General features: G+C 35.0%; 2 protein-coding genes and 2 long non-coding RNA genes across 4 annotated transcripts; 3 read left to right on the top strand and 1 right to left on the bottom strand.

The window, feature by feature from the left end:
* The first annotated feature begins 620 nt into the window (after positions 1 to 620).
* LOC145560184 (uncharacterized) lies at positions 621 to 2031 on the top strand. The gene is made up of 2 exons (XR_014093108.1): positions 621 to 904; positions 1722 to 2031. It is a non-coding gene; the product is annotated as an uncharacterized LOC145560184 (long non-coding RNA).
* A 4024-nt stretch (positions 2032 to 6055) lies between these two features.
* LOC145560182 (protein LATERAL BRANCHING OXIDOREDUCTASE 1-like) lies at positions 6056 to 7940 on the top strand. The gene is made up of 2 exons (XM_081621443.1): positions 6056 to 7123; positions 7296 to 7940. Exons 1-2 carry the CDS (start codon positions 6317 to 6319, stop codon positions 7557 to 7559), a joined length of 1071 nt encoding a protein of 356 aa, XP_081477569.1. The 5' UTR covers positions 6056 to 6316; the 3' UTR covers positions 7560 to 7940.
* Positions 7941 to 8067: 127 nt separating this feature from the next.
* Positions 8068 to 9959, bottom strand: LOC145560183 (uncharacterized). The gene is made up of 3 exons (XR_014093107.1): positions 9806 to 9959; positions 9601 to 9682; positions 8068 to 8553 (listed from the first exon to the last, which is right to left on the bottom strand). It is a non-coding gene; the product is annotated as an uncharacterized LOC145560183 (long non-coding RNA).
* A 1621-nt stretch (positions 9960 to 11580) lies between these two features.
* Positions 11581 to 16415, top strand: LOC145558794 (protein CYPRO4-like). Its single transcript, XM_081620128.1, has 2 exons — positions 11581 to 13379; positions 15738 to 16415. The coding sequence occupies exons 1-2, from the start codon at positions 11724 to 11726 to the stop codon at positions 16017 to 16019; spliced, it is 1938 nt and encodes a 645-aa protein (XP_081476254.1). The 5' UTR covers positions 11581 to 11723; the 3' UTR covers positions 16020 to 16415.
* Positions 16416 to 16447: the final 32 nt, after the last annotated feature.

Here is a 16447-nt window from a genome sequence, read left to right as displayed (position 1 = left end):
ATAATATGAAACAGAGATAGTAGAAGAGTTACAACACGAATCACACTTGCATATCTTTATGAATCCAAGGGATTACTACAATTCATAGTAGTCGATTGTTTTGTTACATCCTGGTTTGGAAGACATTTTTCCATATGTTATCATACTAAGCTAGTTAAAATTAAAAATTATTGTTACAGTTTTCGTTCAAGCCTCTCTTGACTGATTGTTCAATTCACTAACAACACGTTACACGAATTAGAGCCAGTCTAATAAGAGACAAGCAAATCTTAGAGGTACCATTATACCTTACTACTTCTCAATACTTTAACCAACTAAGATAGTTGACATTCACATGTCAAATTATGACTTAACCAGCGAAGTAGCACAAGATGTGTATGTGCATGGAGCTTAGGATTGCCGGTTAACAGGTATAGTGCTAACTTGCTCTTGATGTACTGCACAAGCTAAGAATGCTGGTGGCTTGATAATCCTTGCACAAGATTATGATGTTGATCGCACTAGTAGAAAAATACAAAAAGGCACCGCTCTATGACCACCGATTTTCAAAAACAGGTGGCTTAAAAAGTGGGCGGGATACGCTATTCACATTGCCACCGGTTCAAACCGAACCGGTGGCATAAATGGTAAAGGCCACCGGTTTGAACCCGTGGCAATAATCAATTAAAAAAAAGCCCCCCTTATAAACCCCAAACCCTACCTCATTTTCCTCTCAGCCGCCCTTTCTCTCTCCTGCTCTCCCCTCTCTTCTTTCTCTTTCAATTCCTCTTCTCCGTTCTCATCTCCTTTTCTTCGATCTTCTCCTTCGATCTCCTCGTTTCCTTCTCTTTCATTTCCACCATCACCAAGAACACCACCGCAAACAATGCACCACGAAGACATGCACCACGAAGACATGCACGAGGTTTGTGTTTAATTAATCGATTTTTCTTGGTTAATTAATCGGATTTTGTTGGGTTTAATTGATTGATTTTCTGGGTTTAATTAATCATTTTTGGAATTGTTTGAGTTTCTTAATCGATTTTAATTTTGTTTTTAATCGATTTTAATCAATTAATTCTGGGTTTTTGTTTTTTGAGTTCGTGAATCAATTTCTTGGTTTTTTTTTCCTCGGTTTTTAAAATTATTTCTGGGATTTTGTCTTTATTTTTGTTTAATTTTTTTTTTCTGGGTTTTCTTCTCTGTTTTTGTTTCATTACTAGTTATTGATTTTCCTGGGTTAATTAGTCGATTTTGGATTTTTTGAGTGTTTTCATCGATTTTAATTCGATTTTTAATTGATTTTAATCGATTCTAAGTCGATCTCCTTCTGGGTTCTATTCGATTTAATTCTGGTTTTTTTTTTTCTTTTTTTTTGAGTTCGTGAAAATCAATTTGTTTTTTTGAGTTCGATTTAATTCTCATTTTGTTTTTCATTCTCGTTTTGAAAATCACTTCGATTTTTTTTAGTTCGATTTAATTCTCGAGTTTTCACTAATTTCTGGGAATTTTGTTTAATTTTTTTTCTGGGTTTTTTTTTCTTTTTTTTTCTGGGTTTTAGTTTTCTGGGTAATTTTTCTGGGTTTTTGTTTAATTTCTGGGTTTTGTTTATATTTTTGTGTGTTTTTTCTGGGTTTATTTAACCGATTTAAATCGATTTATGGGTACCTGTTCTGGTTTTTTTTTTTTTTTTTTCGCAGCTTATTTATTTTATTTAATCGATTTTTTTTTTTTTGATGCAGGTATATTGATTTAGATGTAGATGTTAAATCGAAGAATAAAGATGCAGGATTATTGATTTAGGTGTTATATGAGTTGTTTTTTTTTTTAATTTTAATGTTGTAATTTTTTTTTGGTTTTTTATTGTAAATTTTTTTTTTATTTTAATGTTGGAATTTTAGTTTTGTGTAATTTGATTAATTTAGTTCTTTTAAATTGGAATTGTTGAGTAATTTAGATGTAGTTATTAATTTAGTTTTTTCACTCTTAAAAAGTGTACAATTACTAGATACTGATGAATATATATGTGTTTTTATGTATTTTACATATATATATATATAGTTTCTACTACAATTTAAGTGAAATAAATGCAATTTTTTTTTTGTTTTTTGTTTTTTATGTGCATTATTGCCACCGGTTAACCGGTGGCAATACTTGTTAATACCATTAAAAAAAAAATTGCGGGAAGCATTATTGCCACCGGTTAACCAAAACCGGTAAAACCGGTGGCATTTGGGGGGTGACAATAAATCTTATTAAAAAGCCACCGGTTCAAAACCGGTGGCATAGGGTGATTTTGAACCGGTGGCCAATTCATATTTTCGTCTAGTGTGAAGGGCTCGAAGTGGCCAAATTATAATGGTGAAGGGATCAAAGAGAAACCATCTTTTGTGCTTCTATTGTCAATGTTGGTGATACTATTAAGCAACACATGTTAACTATATAGTATATATCCACTTATATTACAAAGTATTATTAGATTATGAGAAGAAAATTTTAGAATTTCCAATCCCTCTAATTAACCCAAAAATTGGACCGTCCATTTAGCGGAGAGAAAAAAGTGTGAAATAATTTTGCATAAACCTCTTATTATGATAAAATCAATATGAATTCTTTTCAAAGTACTAATTGAACATAGAGCTAGAGTTAGAGACAGAGATGAAATCATCATTCGGGTCTAAATAGTTTTATACTTGGATTTTATTTTATTTTATTTATTTTTTGAAGAAACTTGGAATTTTTTTTACGTTAGGCTTGTTTTCTTAGGGCCTGTGCTCATAGTTGAAATTCAATTCAGTTCAGTTCAGTTCATCTTCTAATTTTCAGCTCCTAATTTCCTTTTGTTATAAAATATTCATTTCATTTCGGTTCAGCTCAGCTGAGTTCAGTCAATGAGAACAGACCCTTAAATCTTATCTTTTATTAATAAAATTCTTTTTCTTCATGTCAAAAAAAATAAAAAAAAATCTTGTATTCATATGAGATGGTTTTACAATAACTTATCTGAAATGAGGTTAACAATTAAATATTTTCAGGGACTAATGACATTTAGTGTCCTATAACAAGTTATTGTGAGATTGTATCATCCAAGACGTGCTCTTTGTTATAAAGTACTACACCATAGGAAGAATTTTTTCATCTAAGACAACTTGATTTATCTTGAATGCGATAAGACATATGTATCTTAATACATCACTGTACTTGGTAAGAAAATATCAACATCAACTAGGTCAAAGAACATGTACATAAACACAAGAGATAATGCATGGTTTTTGAAAGAGAGAATTCAAGATGTTAAACAAACTTCCAATTTAAAGATATATAGATAGATAGCGAGACATTCATTCGAATCTCTCTCTCTCTCTCTCAGACTCTCACTACAAGATAAGCAATCATATTATCGAGGAACATATACCCTGAATTCATGAGTTCAACAAATGGTAGTAAAAATTACAGCTATATTACATTAAGTCATGAATCAATTGAATGGAATAATGTAAAGGAATTTGTCATCCAAATTGGATGATTATTCTTTCTTACATGTGATAAATGTAAATTTATACCATAAGATATAATGTAAATTTATTCCATGGGATAATTTGAACTTTGCATTACATTTTACATAACATAGGAGCTTGTGCGGTGTCAATCAACAAGCCTTCACATCACGAGAAGGTGGAGAAGCATTTTTTACTGTGCAACAAGCTAACACACCACCAAAATACTGACCGGGTAATCCCTGAATAATCCCGGCCACATACATATAAATTTATGCATCACTATCACGTGGATAAAATAAACTCATCACATTAAGTGGATTCAAGAGTTTACTCATGACTCTAAAAGAAATTAAATTTCTCTTTCGAATACCCTTTATTTGGTCAAGAACTGAAAAACCTAAAAAAGTCCATAAATATCGCCAAAATATGCCATAGTGAGTGTAACCTTTCCTAGGAATCTATCATCATTTTGTACCACAACATAGAGCAGCTGGAGAACTAATATTTGTCTTGCAAATTGAAAGCATCAATGCATTACAGCATACTAACATAGTATGTTCGATTAGTATAACTTTATTAATATAGATATTTAGAAGTGCTTTTTTACTATTTAAGTTCATGAATCATAGCTTCATGCCATGAACAAAACAGGAATAGTTTATCCCATGAATGATTCATGAAAACTGGAGCCCGGTTATAAATTTATACTACATCTAACAGTGATTTTTCCCAATAACTTGTAAAATAAGGTTTTATTCTCTTCATGTAAAAATGTCCATACTAGTATTAAGTAAAAATTAGTTAAGTTTAGTAAATATAATCTTAGTTCTTAACAAAATTAACTAGTTATTAGCACGGGCAATGCCTCAGTACATCGCATTTTATAATTGTTTGATCAAAATTAATAAAAACGGTTAATGGATAGATTATGATAAAAGTGAGTGATAAAATTATAACCTTTTATTAATATATATATATTTGAAATATGCATGTCAAATTTAAATATGGAGGTTATACATGTGAATAGTTTTTCATGAAAATTAAATATTATTATAGAAAATTAAAGGTATAGAGTAATTTTAATTAACTACACATCACTACAGAATTCAATGCAGTGAGAAAAAAAAAATGATAATCCCTTTGTGTTTTTTAAAGTGTTACATTTTCTATCTTCGGTCGTGTTTATTTAAGGGTTACACTTCCTTTTTTGGCAAAAAGCTACATTAAAATATTATATCTCTCTCCTCTCACGATCCCCACCCAAACTCAATACTACTTTTTTATTATATCTTTCCTCTCACATTTATTACTTTTCAATAAACTATTAACCCCACTATCTTTCTCCTACATTTAATACTCCAACTATCTCATTTACCTCTTATTTTATTTAAGTCAATTAAATTGCCTAAAACTATGTGCCGTTCAAAGTGTAACACTTAAAAAAAATGGAGGGGGTGCACATATGATGATACATGACACATGTGGCACTAAATAAAAATCAAGGGTGACACATGACATTAGCAATTTAGCAGGTTATTCCTATGAGTTTTAATAATAATATAGATAAGTTGAGTTTAATAAAAAAAAAATGTGTTTGTTTTTTTTTTTTTTTTTTGATTTTTTTTAAGAGAGGGAAAAGTTGAGTTAAAAAAAAAAAAAAAAAAAAACTTTTTCAAATAAAAGCAAACCCTGTGGGCTCCACAATTGATGATAACTAGGGGTAAACAAAAAAAAAAAAAAAAAAAAAAAAAGTACCTTGAACTGGAGCCGGAACTTGTACAAGAGGCTAAGTTCCAGCTCCGAGTAGTAAAATGAAAAATATGTACCAACAGTTTTCGGTTCATTTTTAGAACCGGAACCTATATGGTACCATATTATTAGATACACTTAAGTTTAAATTATACACTAATTCTAACTAAATTTTAAAATGATAAGTATCAAAATAATAATTGAAATTTATAATTATATGTATTACATTTGCTAAACAACTACTATTAATTTGTTTCATTTGCGAGTTGTAATTATTACATAGTAGGGAGTATAAATTTAGTGACCATCCACTTTTTTTACAAAACATAGCAAAAAGTTATTAGTATATTAAAATACATGGTACCCTGAATTAGAACCTGCAGGTTCTGGTTTTTGTTCCCAACTTCCAAAAACCTGTTCAACAGGTTTTGGTTCTGATTTCCATTTTGAGGAACCTGTTGTAACCTCTTTCAATTTCGGTTCCATGAATTTCAACATGGTACCCTGTTATGCTCACCCTTGATAACTAGATAAGATTGTATATTTTATTTACCAAAATGTCAATAAGCCTAAACATCCTTGTAGATTAGCATACTAGAGAATATGGTACATTCCTTAAACCTAATTTTGATAACCTACCAGGCTAACATATATGTTTAGTAGAAGTATTTATTTTCCAAAATATTATTCAGTAAAATTCTATTACTACGGGTCTGTTTTGATTTACTGAGTTGAGCTGAATTGAACTAAATTGAAATGAATATTTTATGAGAAAAGGAAATTAGGAACTGAAATTAAGCCGAAGAGAACATGCTCTACGTATATCATTTTTATTCGCTTACGTGCTACTCGAAAATCGATAGCATTTTCGAAAAAACATAAACTTTCAGCTTTTGCTTTACACATATTAAGCATAAATACCATGTCACTTGACCAACGTTGTAGCCAAATTACCATGGCAATTATCTTCACACATATCCAGGATATAGATGCTTTAAATAGAGAACATCTAACAGTATAAAACTCTATAAAGCATTAACCAACAATTTCATACTCAACCCTCAATTTTATTCAGCTCATCCCATAAAATGTCAGAAATTGATCCAGCATTCATCCAACCCATTGAACATAGGCCTAAACCCTTTACAATTGAAGCTGAAGGAATCCCTATCATTGATCTTTCTCCAATTACCTCAAACAATCACTACGAAAATGATCGTGGTGATATTAACAACATTGGAGTTCTTATAGCTGAGATAGGCAATGCCTGTGAGAAATGGGGATTCTTCCAAGTGATCAACCATGGTGTGCCACTAGAGAAGCTTGAGAGACTTGAGGTCACGGGTAGGAAATTCTTCACCTTACCTCAAGAGGAAAAGAGGAAGGTGGGTCGAGATGAGGCCAACCCAATCGGATACTATGATTCCGAGCATACCAGAAATGTTAAAGACTGGAAACAAGTTTTCGATTTTACTGTTAAGGACCCCTCTTTTATTCCAGTTGATCCTGATGATCTTAAACCCAAGGAGCTGGTTAACTGCTGGCCACAATCTCCTCCTGAGTTCAAGGAGGATGCCCAAGGGTATGCAAGGGAATTGGAAAAACTTGCGTTTAAGCTGCTGGAGCTGATAGCCTTGAGCTTAGGCCTTGCAGCAGATAGGCTGAACGGCTATTTCAAGGATCATGCAAGCTTTGTGCGACTTAATTACTATCCGTCCTGCCCTTCTCCTCAACTGGTTCTTGGCCTTAATCGACACAAAGATGCAGGTGCCTTGACAATTCTGGCACAAGATGATGTTGGTGGTTTACAAGTCCGATGGAAATCAGATGGTGAATGGGTCAGTGTTAGACCCAACCCTGGTGCTTTTATCATTAATGTGGGTGACATTGTCCAGGTAAGCATTACCCCACTTTCGGGATGTATGGGGCATTGGGGCTGTGATATAAACTTGGGCTTCTCTAATTTACAACTAAAATTCAGAAGTTGGTGACAAGTTCTTCTAACATTGTATATAATGGCTAATTAGAGCACTATTTTTCTTAATTTTGTGTGTGTCTGTGTTGCAGGTTTGGAGCAATGATAAATATGAGAGTGTGGAGCATAGGGTGATGGTAAACTCAGAGAAGGAGAGGCTATCTATCCCATTCTTCTTCTACCCAGCACACTACATCATGGTCAAGCCTTTGGAAGAGACAATTGACAACGAAAATCCCCCCAAATATAATGAATATAATTGGGGAGTTTATTTCGCAACCAAAAGGAAAAGTAATTTTAAGAAGCTCCAAGTTGAGAACATCCAGGTCGCTCACTTCAAAATAGTCTCACAGTGATTATGAAATCTGGATGGAAGGAGTATTACAGTTTACAGTAAATCATACCAAAAAAAAAATCTGTAAAATCAGGTAGAATTATCCTCTAGCCTTCGAGATATCTAATACTGTATTAGAGCATAATGTAGTCAGCTAATAGCTGATAAAGTGTTTAAGAATCATTTTGAGTTGTACTTTAGAATATGTATTCTATCTATATGTTAGGGTCAAGTGACCCTTTTAACTATCTCTTTACTTACCTCTCTATTCTGGCTTAGGGCCATGGATGAAAGTACCTATCATATCAAAGACAAAGTTTGATGAAAGACGATCTTACAAGAACATTGCAAGACAAAGTGACTCCTCCTGTTTAAGGGGCAGATCATTACATTTTGGAGGGTTTAAATTAGAAGTTTCATGATAAAAGTCCTCTACTTTCAATTAAAGTTGCTAATACCTCCATCCAAAATCAGTTGTCACGTGCTTGAGTAGACTTTATAATTTAGCAATCATATAGTACTGAATCGGATTCAGTAAAGTAGGTAGAAACATAACCTACATTTTTTTAGACCATAAACATAACCTACATGAGGTAGAGTAGGATGTTCAATAATATTTTTTCAAGAACATGACATTATAAATTTATAATCAGGAGGCTAGCTATCTTGGAAATGAGATTTTCACTGTGCTAAAGGAAACAATGTAAAAGATACATGTTTATCATACTTTGACACAAAAAATAAATTTGGCGTGATCAAGATAGCAAGTTACCATAGAATGTTGCTTTCATTCTGGTAATGACTCTGCCGATGCATCAGTGGCGGAATTTTGTGCTTCCAACAATTGCATTTGGCGCTCTGCATGTTCTCTTTCACAAGCACTAATCCCCATTATAATGTACAACATGGTGCCTATCGTTCCAAAGAATACCAGTGGTGCAAGAGATTTCTTCTTTATTCCAACTGGAATAGCTACCAAAGCACCCAATACCGAAAAAACCCATGTTCCTAAGGCACTGCAAGGAAAACCTAACTAATGAATATTGCATTTGAACAGCTGACTTGCATAATCAAGATGCAAATAGTAGGAACAACAAACACCACAGCTAAATATGTGAGGCAAGTCTTTCCAAACGTCAAAGCCAAAATCAAGGTTGTTTTACTTAAAAGCTATTTATCTAAGAGGTCAGAGTAGCAAAAAGATCCTATGACATTACAAGCTGGAAATAGTTGTTTTACTTAACTAGATTATCCTCCCACAAACACATGAACAAATGTGCACATTGGTATGTGGTATATGGTAGATGCCTAGATGTCACAGAGGTATACTTTTAAATCAGTTTAACAAAACTTAGAAATTGTTTTCCTGTACTCAAGCGTACTAGCTTTCACAATCCTAACAGTTTCATAATTCTATTTTACTGCTATACAATATGAAAGCAGTCTGTACTCAGTATATTACCGGTAAATTACTCATAACCATATCTTTGATACTTCTAGTCTCAACATTACACAGACAGCTATTTCCCCATTAACATCACCCACAAATTGAAATCTTAATTCAAATAGAGTTGGTGCAACCAGGAAGCTACAAGAAAAAGAGATGTTGATCACAAGGAGTTGCACAAAGTACCGTCTATGTTGAGTCAAAAAATCGACATGGGTTTGTGAATCATGAGTTATCCAATATCAAATAATCTGATTCAAGGTAAACTTACCACTGACATAAATTATTATATTGTAGCACTTGTATTAACATAATGCAATTATAAACCATAAATTTCTTCTCTTTCCTTTCATTTTTTGTTTTTCTTTTTGTGGGAGGGGGGAAATAGATGATTACCATAGAAAAATAATATAATTGTCAGTTAATCATGAAAAATTGAATTAATGATCAATAAATTAGCTCACAATTAGCAGAAAAATGCTTAAAAATAAGCAATTAGATCAATTAGGGGAAAAACCCCATGAAATAAAGACAGCAGAACCCCAGAAAAACAATATCAAATTCCAACACATTAAATTGAGTAGAAAATTCAGGGAATTCAAGGAAAGAGACAAACTTTGAAACAGAGCATTCCTCAAGATGCTTAACTTCTTCTTTTCCAGCCATTTTGATCTACTTTGCACCGATATATCAATTGTCTGTTCAATATTAAAAATTAATTGATCAGTGAAATTGGAAATAGGCCCACATTGTAAATGAATAACAGAATTACAAGCATTTAACAGATGAGGAGAGAGAAGAGGGAAGAGGGGAGAACTTACTGATGATGAACCGAAATTAGCAGGGTTAGGGTTCTTTCTGGAAAAGGTAAGAGTAAGAGGGGTTGAGGGAAGACGAGAAAGAAAAGAGAACCCGAGCGAGGGTGACCAATTGTACAAGAATTGAGTCAACTTGTGAGATTGGGTTTGGTTTTGGATCGGGTTCAAGTCAACTCGATTTATGTAAATTGTTGTGAATGAGCCGAATTTAAGTGTATTTTTAATCTTGTAAATCGATATCAACAACCAACCACAATATATACTTGGTTTTGTGGAAATGATTGTCACCTCACAATCATGAAGTTATGGGATTGATTTCCATTAGAGGCAACTTGAGGGTGGAGATTCTCTTACCTTTCCCCCTATTCCTAATACGTAAAGAAGTTTAAAAGTCCAAGTACATAAACTTGTAAATCAATATCATTAACACTATTCAAAAAAAAAAAAAAAATCAATATCATTAACAAGTCACACCAAGATTAACTCCTAATACGTGAAGATTCTGAAGAAGTTCAATGAGACATTAAAAGTCCAAGTACATAATCAGGTAAAATTTGATTTAAACATGTAAAATTGTTCAAGTATATTTTCTATGCATCGTCCAATGTTATCTATATTTATAATTTTATATTAATTATTAGTTAAATTAGTGGTCAATGAGACTAGAACAAACTCCAAATGCTCCCCTTACAAAGAGCCACCTCACTTGCCACATCATAATTCGAAAAAGGCAACCAAGTTAATTATACTTTTAGTAACACATCAATAAAGGATAATACGGAGTAGGATAATTTGTCATCAATCAATCCCAATCAAATAACAAGATGCATCAAGGTTTTAATAGAAAAAATAAAAGAAATTTAATTATTTCAATGTTATTTTCCTTTGCAGATCGACACATTAGTATTTAATTTAAAATTTTCACTTCTAGTCATCTTATCTAATGCTCAGTGACGTCTGTTAAGCTTTTACTTTCAATAATTCCATTTTTTTTCACTTTTCTTTAACACTTCATAATCACATGAAAATGTCGTTAAGGTATTTAACCATCCACTTTCCACTCAATGATGACTCTACCATCTCTGAAAATCAGTGGCGGAGCCAGAAAATCCCTTGACATCTTGAATAATATCACATGAAAAAACCAATTCCGATCATGTACACCAAAATCAATGACAATTAAGAGCAAATTTAATAAATATCTTGAGCCATGGGGGAGGCCAAGGCCCCCGCCAGCCCTCCCTTGGCTCCACCCCTGATCAAAATCTCAATGATGACTCTACCATCTCTCAAAATAAATACGTATCTTGAAAAACGCAAATATCATTCACTCAATTCACTTTCCATCACATACAATATTTCACAATATCACAAATATGTTAAAATCTTTAACCTAAACAAGATAACATAATTGAATATCAAGAGTATCTTTAAAGATATGTATATGACACACCTTACTCAGCAATCTGATCCAATCCAATTCAATTCATCCAATCCAATCCAATTTCTAAACGAACATTATAACACTGAAACATACTCGTATCTTAATGTCTAACACTCTAAGCGAGAGTAGCAATGTACAAGTATATTTTATAACTTCATTCCTAAGCAATCCTATACTTAGCATTAACACTTTGGAACACTTTTCCAATCTTATTAATCACATTGAATTAAAAAAAATTAGCGTTACAATAAAGCTACTCGTATTGGGCTTGAATTAGTTCCATTTATAGTTGGTTACTTGCCCAAAATAACCCAATTTCTCATTTTCCCTTTTTCATTTTCTCTCTCCTCTCAAATTCATACTTTTTCAAAGACAACGGTTTAACCTCAACTTTTTCGAACATTTCAAATTTCAAAAACCCAGAAAATCTCAAATCTCCATTTTCTCTCTCCTCGATCCCACCTTCAATCTCCATCAATGGGGGCAGCCAACAGTCGCGAAGGATTAGAGCTTTCAGATTCCGACGAATACGATGAGCGTGATTCTGAGGGTGAAGAAGAAGAAGATTACGACACTTCTGAAGAACACCAAGATGAAGGAAACCTTAGTCATGGCGGTAAAACTGCTACTACTCCATCTTCGTCTTCTTTAGATGATGTTGAAGCTAGATTAAAGGCTTTGAAGCTTAAATACTCAACTCCTGCTTCTGGGTCTTCTTCGAGGAAGAACGCTGTTAAGCTTTACAAGCATGTTGGTGGTGGGACGGCTGATTCGAAATGGAAGACTGCTGAATCTGCGACGTCGTATTCATTTGTGAAGACTCGTGGGGAAGATGAGGAGGAAGAGGAGGAGGAAGAAGAGGGGGATTTGTATTGGGAATTGCGAGTTGGGTCGAAAATTAGGGCTAGGGTTTCGACGGATTTGCAATTGAAGATGTTTCCGGATCAATTGAGGATTGATTTTGTGTGGAATGGTGTTTGGGCGATGAAATTCTTTGAGAAGAATAATTATTATGATATGTTTGTGTCTGAATTTCAGGATTGTTTGTTTGAGAATGTTCATGGGGTTGAGCCAACTGAGCAGAATAAGGTGAAGGTTTATGGGAAGGATTTCTTGGGGTGGGTTAATCCTGAAGCCGCCGACGATACGATGTGGGATGCGGTTGATGATGAAGGGCCTGGATTGAATACCCCTAAGTCTACTCCGGTGAGGGTGAAGCAGGATTTGCTTGAGGAATTCGAGGAGGCGGCGAGCAGTGGGATTCAGAGCTTGGCATTGGGTGCTCTTGATAATAGTTTTCTTGTTGGGAATGAGGGTATTCAGGTTGTAAAGAATTTCAGGCATGGAATTCATGGAAAGGGGGTTAATGTTAAGTTTGATAGGGGTAATGGTTCTAGCTCTAATGGGAAATCTTCGAGTTATTCAACCCCGAAGAAGGCGATTTTGATGAGGGGGGAGACTAATATGATGCTTATGAGTCCTGTGTTGGAGAATAAACCTCATGCTGGAGGGCTGCATCAATTGGATATTGAGACTGGAAAGATTGTGACTGAATGGAAGTTTGCTAAGGATGGTGCTGATATTTCAATGAGGGATATCACTACTGATAACAAAGGGGCTCAGCTTGATCCTTCAGGGTCTACATTCTTGGGATTGGATGATAATAGGTTGTGTCAATGGGATATGCGTGATCGCCGTGGTAATGTGCAGGACATTGCCTCTGCTAACTCTCCTGTGTTGCATTGGAATCAAGGACATCAGTTTTCTAGGGGCACCAACTTTCAGTGCTTTGCTTCGACAGGGGACGGTTCAATTGTTGTTGGTTCGATTGATGGAAAGATTAGACTGTATTCTAAGACCTCTATGAGACAGGCTAAGACTGCATTCCCTGGCCTCGGTTCGCCAATTACCAATGTGGATGTTACCTATGATGGCAAGTGGGTGTTGGGTACTACTGATACATACTTGATTCTCATTTGCACCTTGTTTTCTGACAAAGATGGAAGGACTAAGACAGGGTTCAGTGGCCGTATGGGTAACAGAGTCTCGGCTCCTAGGCTGCTTAGGTTAACTCCTGTTGATGCTCATATGGCCGGGGCAAACAACAAATTCCATGGCGGTCAATTTTCATGGGTAAGACGGATATTACTTGTGTGCTTATAGCATTTATACTATTTAGTTACCTCATCTGATTGCTCATTCATGATTTCAGAATTATTATTATTGGATAGGAAGATATATTTGCTGATTTCTAGCTATCTGTTAGCTTATGTTTGCTTGTTGTTTGTGTGAAGTGTGAACGGTTTGTCTATAGTGCATATGCTAAGTTACAAAATTCAACAAGGTGCAAATGAAATTATTCTCTTTAGGCAAGGTAGTGAGCATGGGGATAGTGGATTTTAATAGGGAAATTTATAATTTAACTCAATTTTAGAGTAGTTAAGTATGAAACTATTCTCATATTGTTAGAATTCCAAATTAACAACAATATCAGAGCCTTAATCCAAAGGATGGGGTTGACTACATGAACCAAGGTTATATATCCTGTTGATATTCTCTCCCTCCCCACATGCCCTTCTATCTTTGTAAGCCCAATTTCTTCATATCATTCATTATTCCTTCCATCGGTCCATCCTAGTGTTTTTTTTGTTAGAATAGTTTGATTAATAAGGATTATTGGAAGTGTTGTGTCGGTCATATATTAATTTCTTTATACTAATAGATTGCTTCAAATCTGTTGCTGTTTAAAGGAACAGGGATGGCAAACAAAGTTTTATGCTCTTCTTATGTGCCTTTTGTTTGGTTTTGTCTATGTTGACGCGATGTCAATTAATGCCTTGTAGTAGAAAAGAGGGATGGTGTGGAAATAGGTTATTGGCCTTGATTCCTATTCCTCTATTTATTTGTATGATATGGTGTGTATACACACACACACACACACACTTCTGATTTAGATTAGTTTGGGTCACGTTTAATCCTTCTATTCATCAGAAGTTTAGAACCTTAATATCATTGACTTCTATGATGATCCGGAAAGCATGGGAGTTTTGGGCGCAGAAGAAGAAGAGCTAACACGGGCGGGATACCCAGACTTAGTCCTGAATGATATCATCAACTGCACGATTGAGCTGCTCCCCCTCATTCCACTCGTCCAGCCCATCCCCCCGAGGGGGTTTTGGGGGGAAACGTTCCTTTCCTGCCTCCTTCGATAAGGAAGGTTTCTTTAAATTCAAGGTTTTGTAAGCTCGTTTTCAATATCTTTCTATCACGCCTATAGGCAAAAACCACTAAAAAGCAGTCGACTTCAAGGTACCTATACTTGAACCCCTCTGGGCGCAGTCCGGTTCACTTCATTTTGCTAAACCCGAACAACTCGGTTGACTGCTTCTATAGATAAGGCGGAGCGTCCTTGGCTCAGTATTTTCTCACATAGGGCTGGAGTTCGGGAAAGGAGCGGGGGCAGAAACAAGCAATGACTTCCTCTTTCATTACTTCATCCTTTCCATATCCTTCTCCCGAAAATTCTATGGCAAGGACGTCTCGATGCGAGTCTCATATGTATAATGGTTCCGCCGACTCAAAACTAAGAAGGAATGCCGCCTACTACGGTTACTGAAGGTAAGAGGACGGAAGAGCCTATAATCCCGCGGGTACTGAAACCATTAAAAGAACGCCGTTATGTTAGAAGGTGCAAAATCAACGGGTGCCGGAGCTAAGATTAGGAAGGAGATCCTCAGTAGTGGTGACCCTTTCAGACTAGGTTTATCTCAGATGCGGGATTACCAATTCTACCGGGGGATGGTGGCAGAGAAGAGGGGCGAGAAGTCAGAGTTCTATTGGAGACTTCACTGCCCCGGGAAGATGCGGATGCCTTGCAATCTTGCATCAAAATAGGTAGGATTGGATTGATCTTGTTTTCTATGTTTCTGTTTATTTTTGTGATATGGTATTTAATTTGCCTTGGTTGGGGTGATGTTGTTAGACATAGCCCCCCCTTCTCCTTATGTGCTTTGTTGATGGACCCTTGGAGTCTTACGTGACGTATGGATGAGTGTTTGATTAAGTTTATCTAAGCAACTAGGCCACTTTTGATGTGTTGGGTCTTTCTGATTTGAAATTTTTTTGTCGGATGTTTCTGATGTGATGAAGGATTTTATTGTCTTGCTTAATATTCTCGCTTTAAGTAATTGGTGAACTTGGTTAAGGATTTTTATTGTCATGCTTTGTACTTGGGCTGTTTGTCAAGCTTCAACAAGCTATGTAATTGATGTAAGTTATCACTGAAACATATTTAGCTGGCCTGAGTTTCTTTATAGAGATGTATGTGTTGGTAATTTGCTGATTTTTACCCCTTAAAATTTTTGAATGCTGTATTTTTTCAATGCATTGTATTTATTGAAGGTACATCAGATAATTAATAGAGTCAGAAGACAAATGGGAAACAGAGGTTGTCACAAAATATTGACTTAGTTATTTTTTGCATGTTTGCAGGTCACCGAGGAAGGGAAACAAGAACGTCACATAGTTGTTACAGCTGGAAAATTCAGTGTCATTTGGAACTTTGAGCAAGTGAAGAACAGTGCGCACGAATGCTATCGGAATCAACAGGGCTTGAAGAGCTGCTACTGCTATAAGATTGTTTTGAAAGACGAGTCTATAGTGGACAGTCGCTTCATGCATGAGAAGTTTGCTGTTAGTGACTCTCCTGAAGCTCCTCTTGTGGTGGCAACCCCTATGAAAGTGTCCTCATTCAGCATATCAACCAAGCAATGACAGTATAGTACTGCCATTGTATGACATGTATGCCAGCTATCTAATGATTGTGAAGAGCATGCCTGCTGCATCAGTAGAACAATTTTTTTTTCCTATTAGAATTTGTAAGTAGGAGTGCAGCACGTGTTCTCGAGTGCATTTCTAAATTGTGTGCTTGAGAGTGTTCTATAGATTGTATTGCTTTAAGTAGAAACGTTTTATTTCACTAGTGTTGATTAGGATATGGAAGACAGCATTCTGAAATCTGGATGACTAAAAATGCAGGTATTGAAAATTTCCGAATTTGTTTGGAAATGAGTGATGCTGTCCTGAATTGTGGTTCTGTATTTTGTTGAAAACAATTTCATATAATGTTGAATGAAATTGAACAAGCTCTTTCTGTTTTCTTTCTTCTAATCCTATGGTGCTACGTCTTTTTCTAATGATAT

This window comes from Chenopodium album, chromosome 9 (assembly GCF_948465745.1).
Source record: "Chenopodium album chromosome 9, dcCheAlbu1.1, whole genome shotgun sequence".
Taxonomy (NCBI): domain Eukaryota; kingdom Viridiplantae; phylum Streptophyta; class Magnoliopsida; order Caryophyllales; family Amaranthaceae; genus Chenopodium; species Chenopodium album.
Note: the sequence above shows the minus strand (reverse complement) of the source record. Positions and strands in the feature narration are given on the sequence as shown.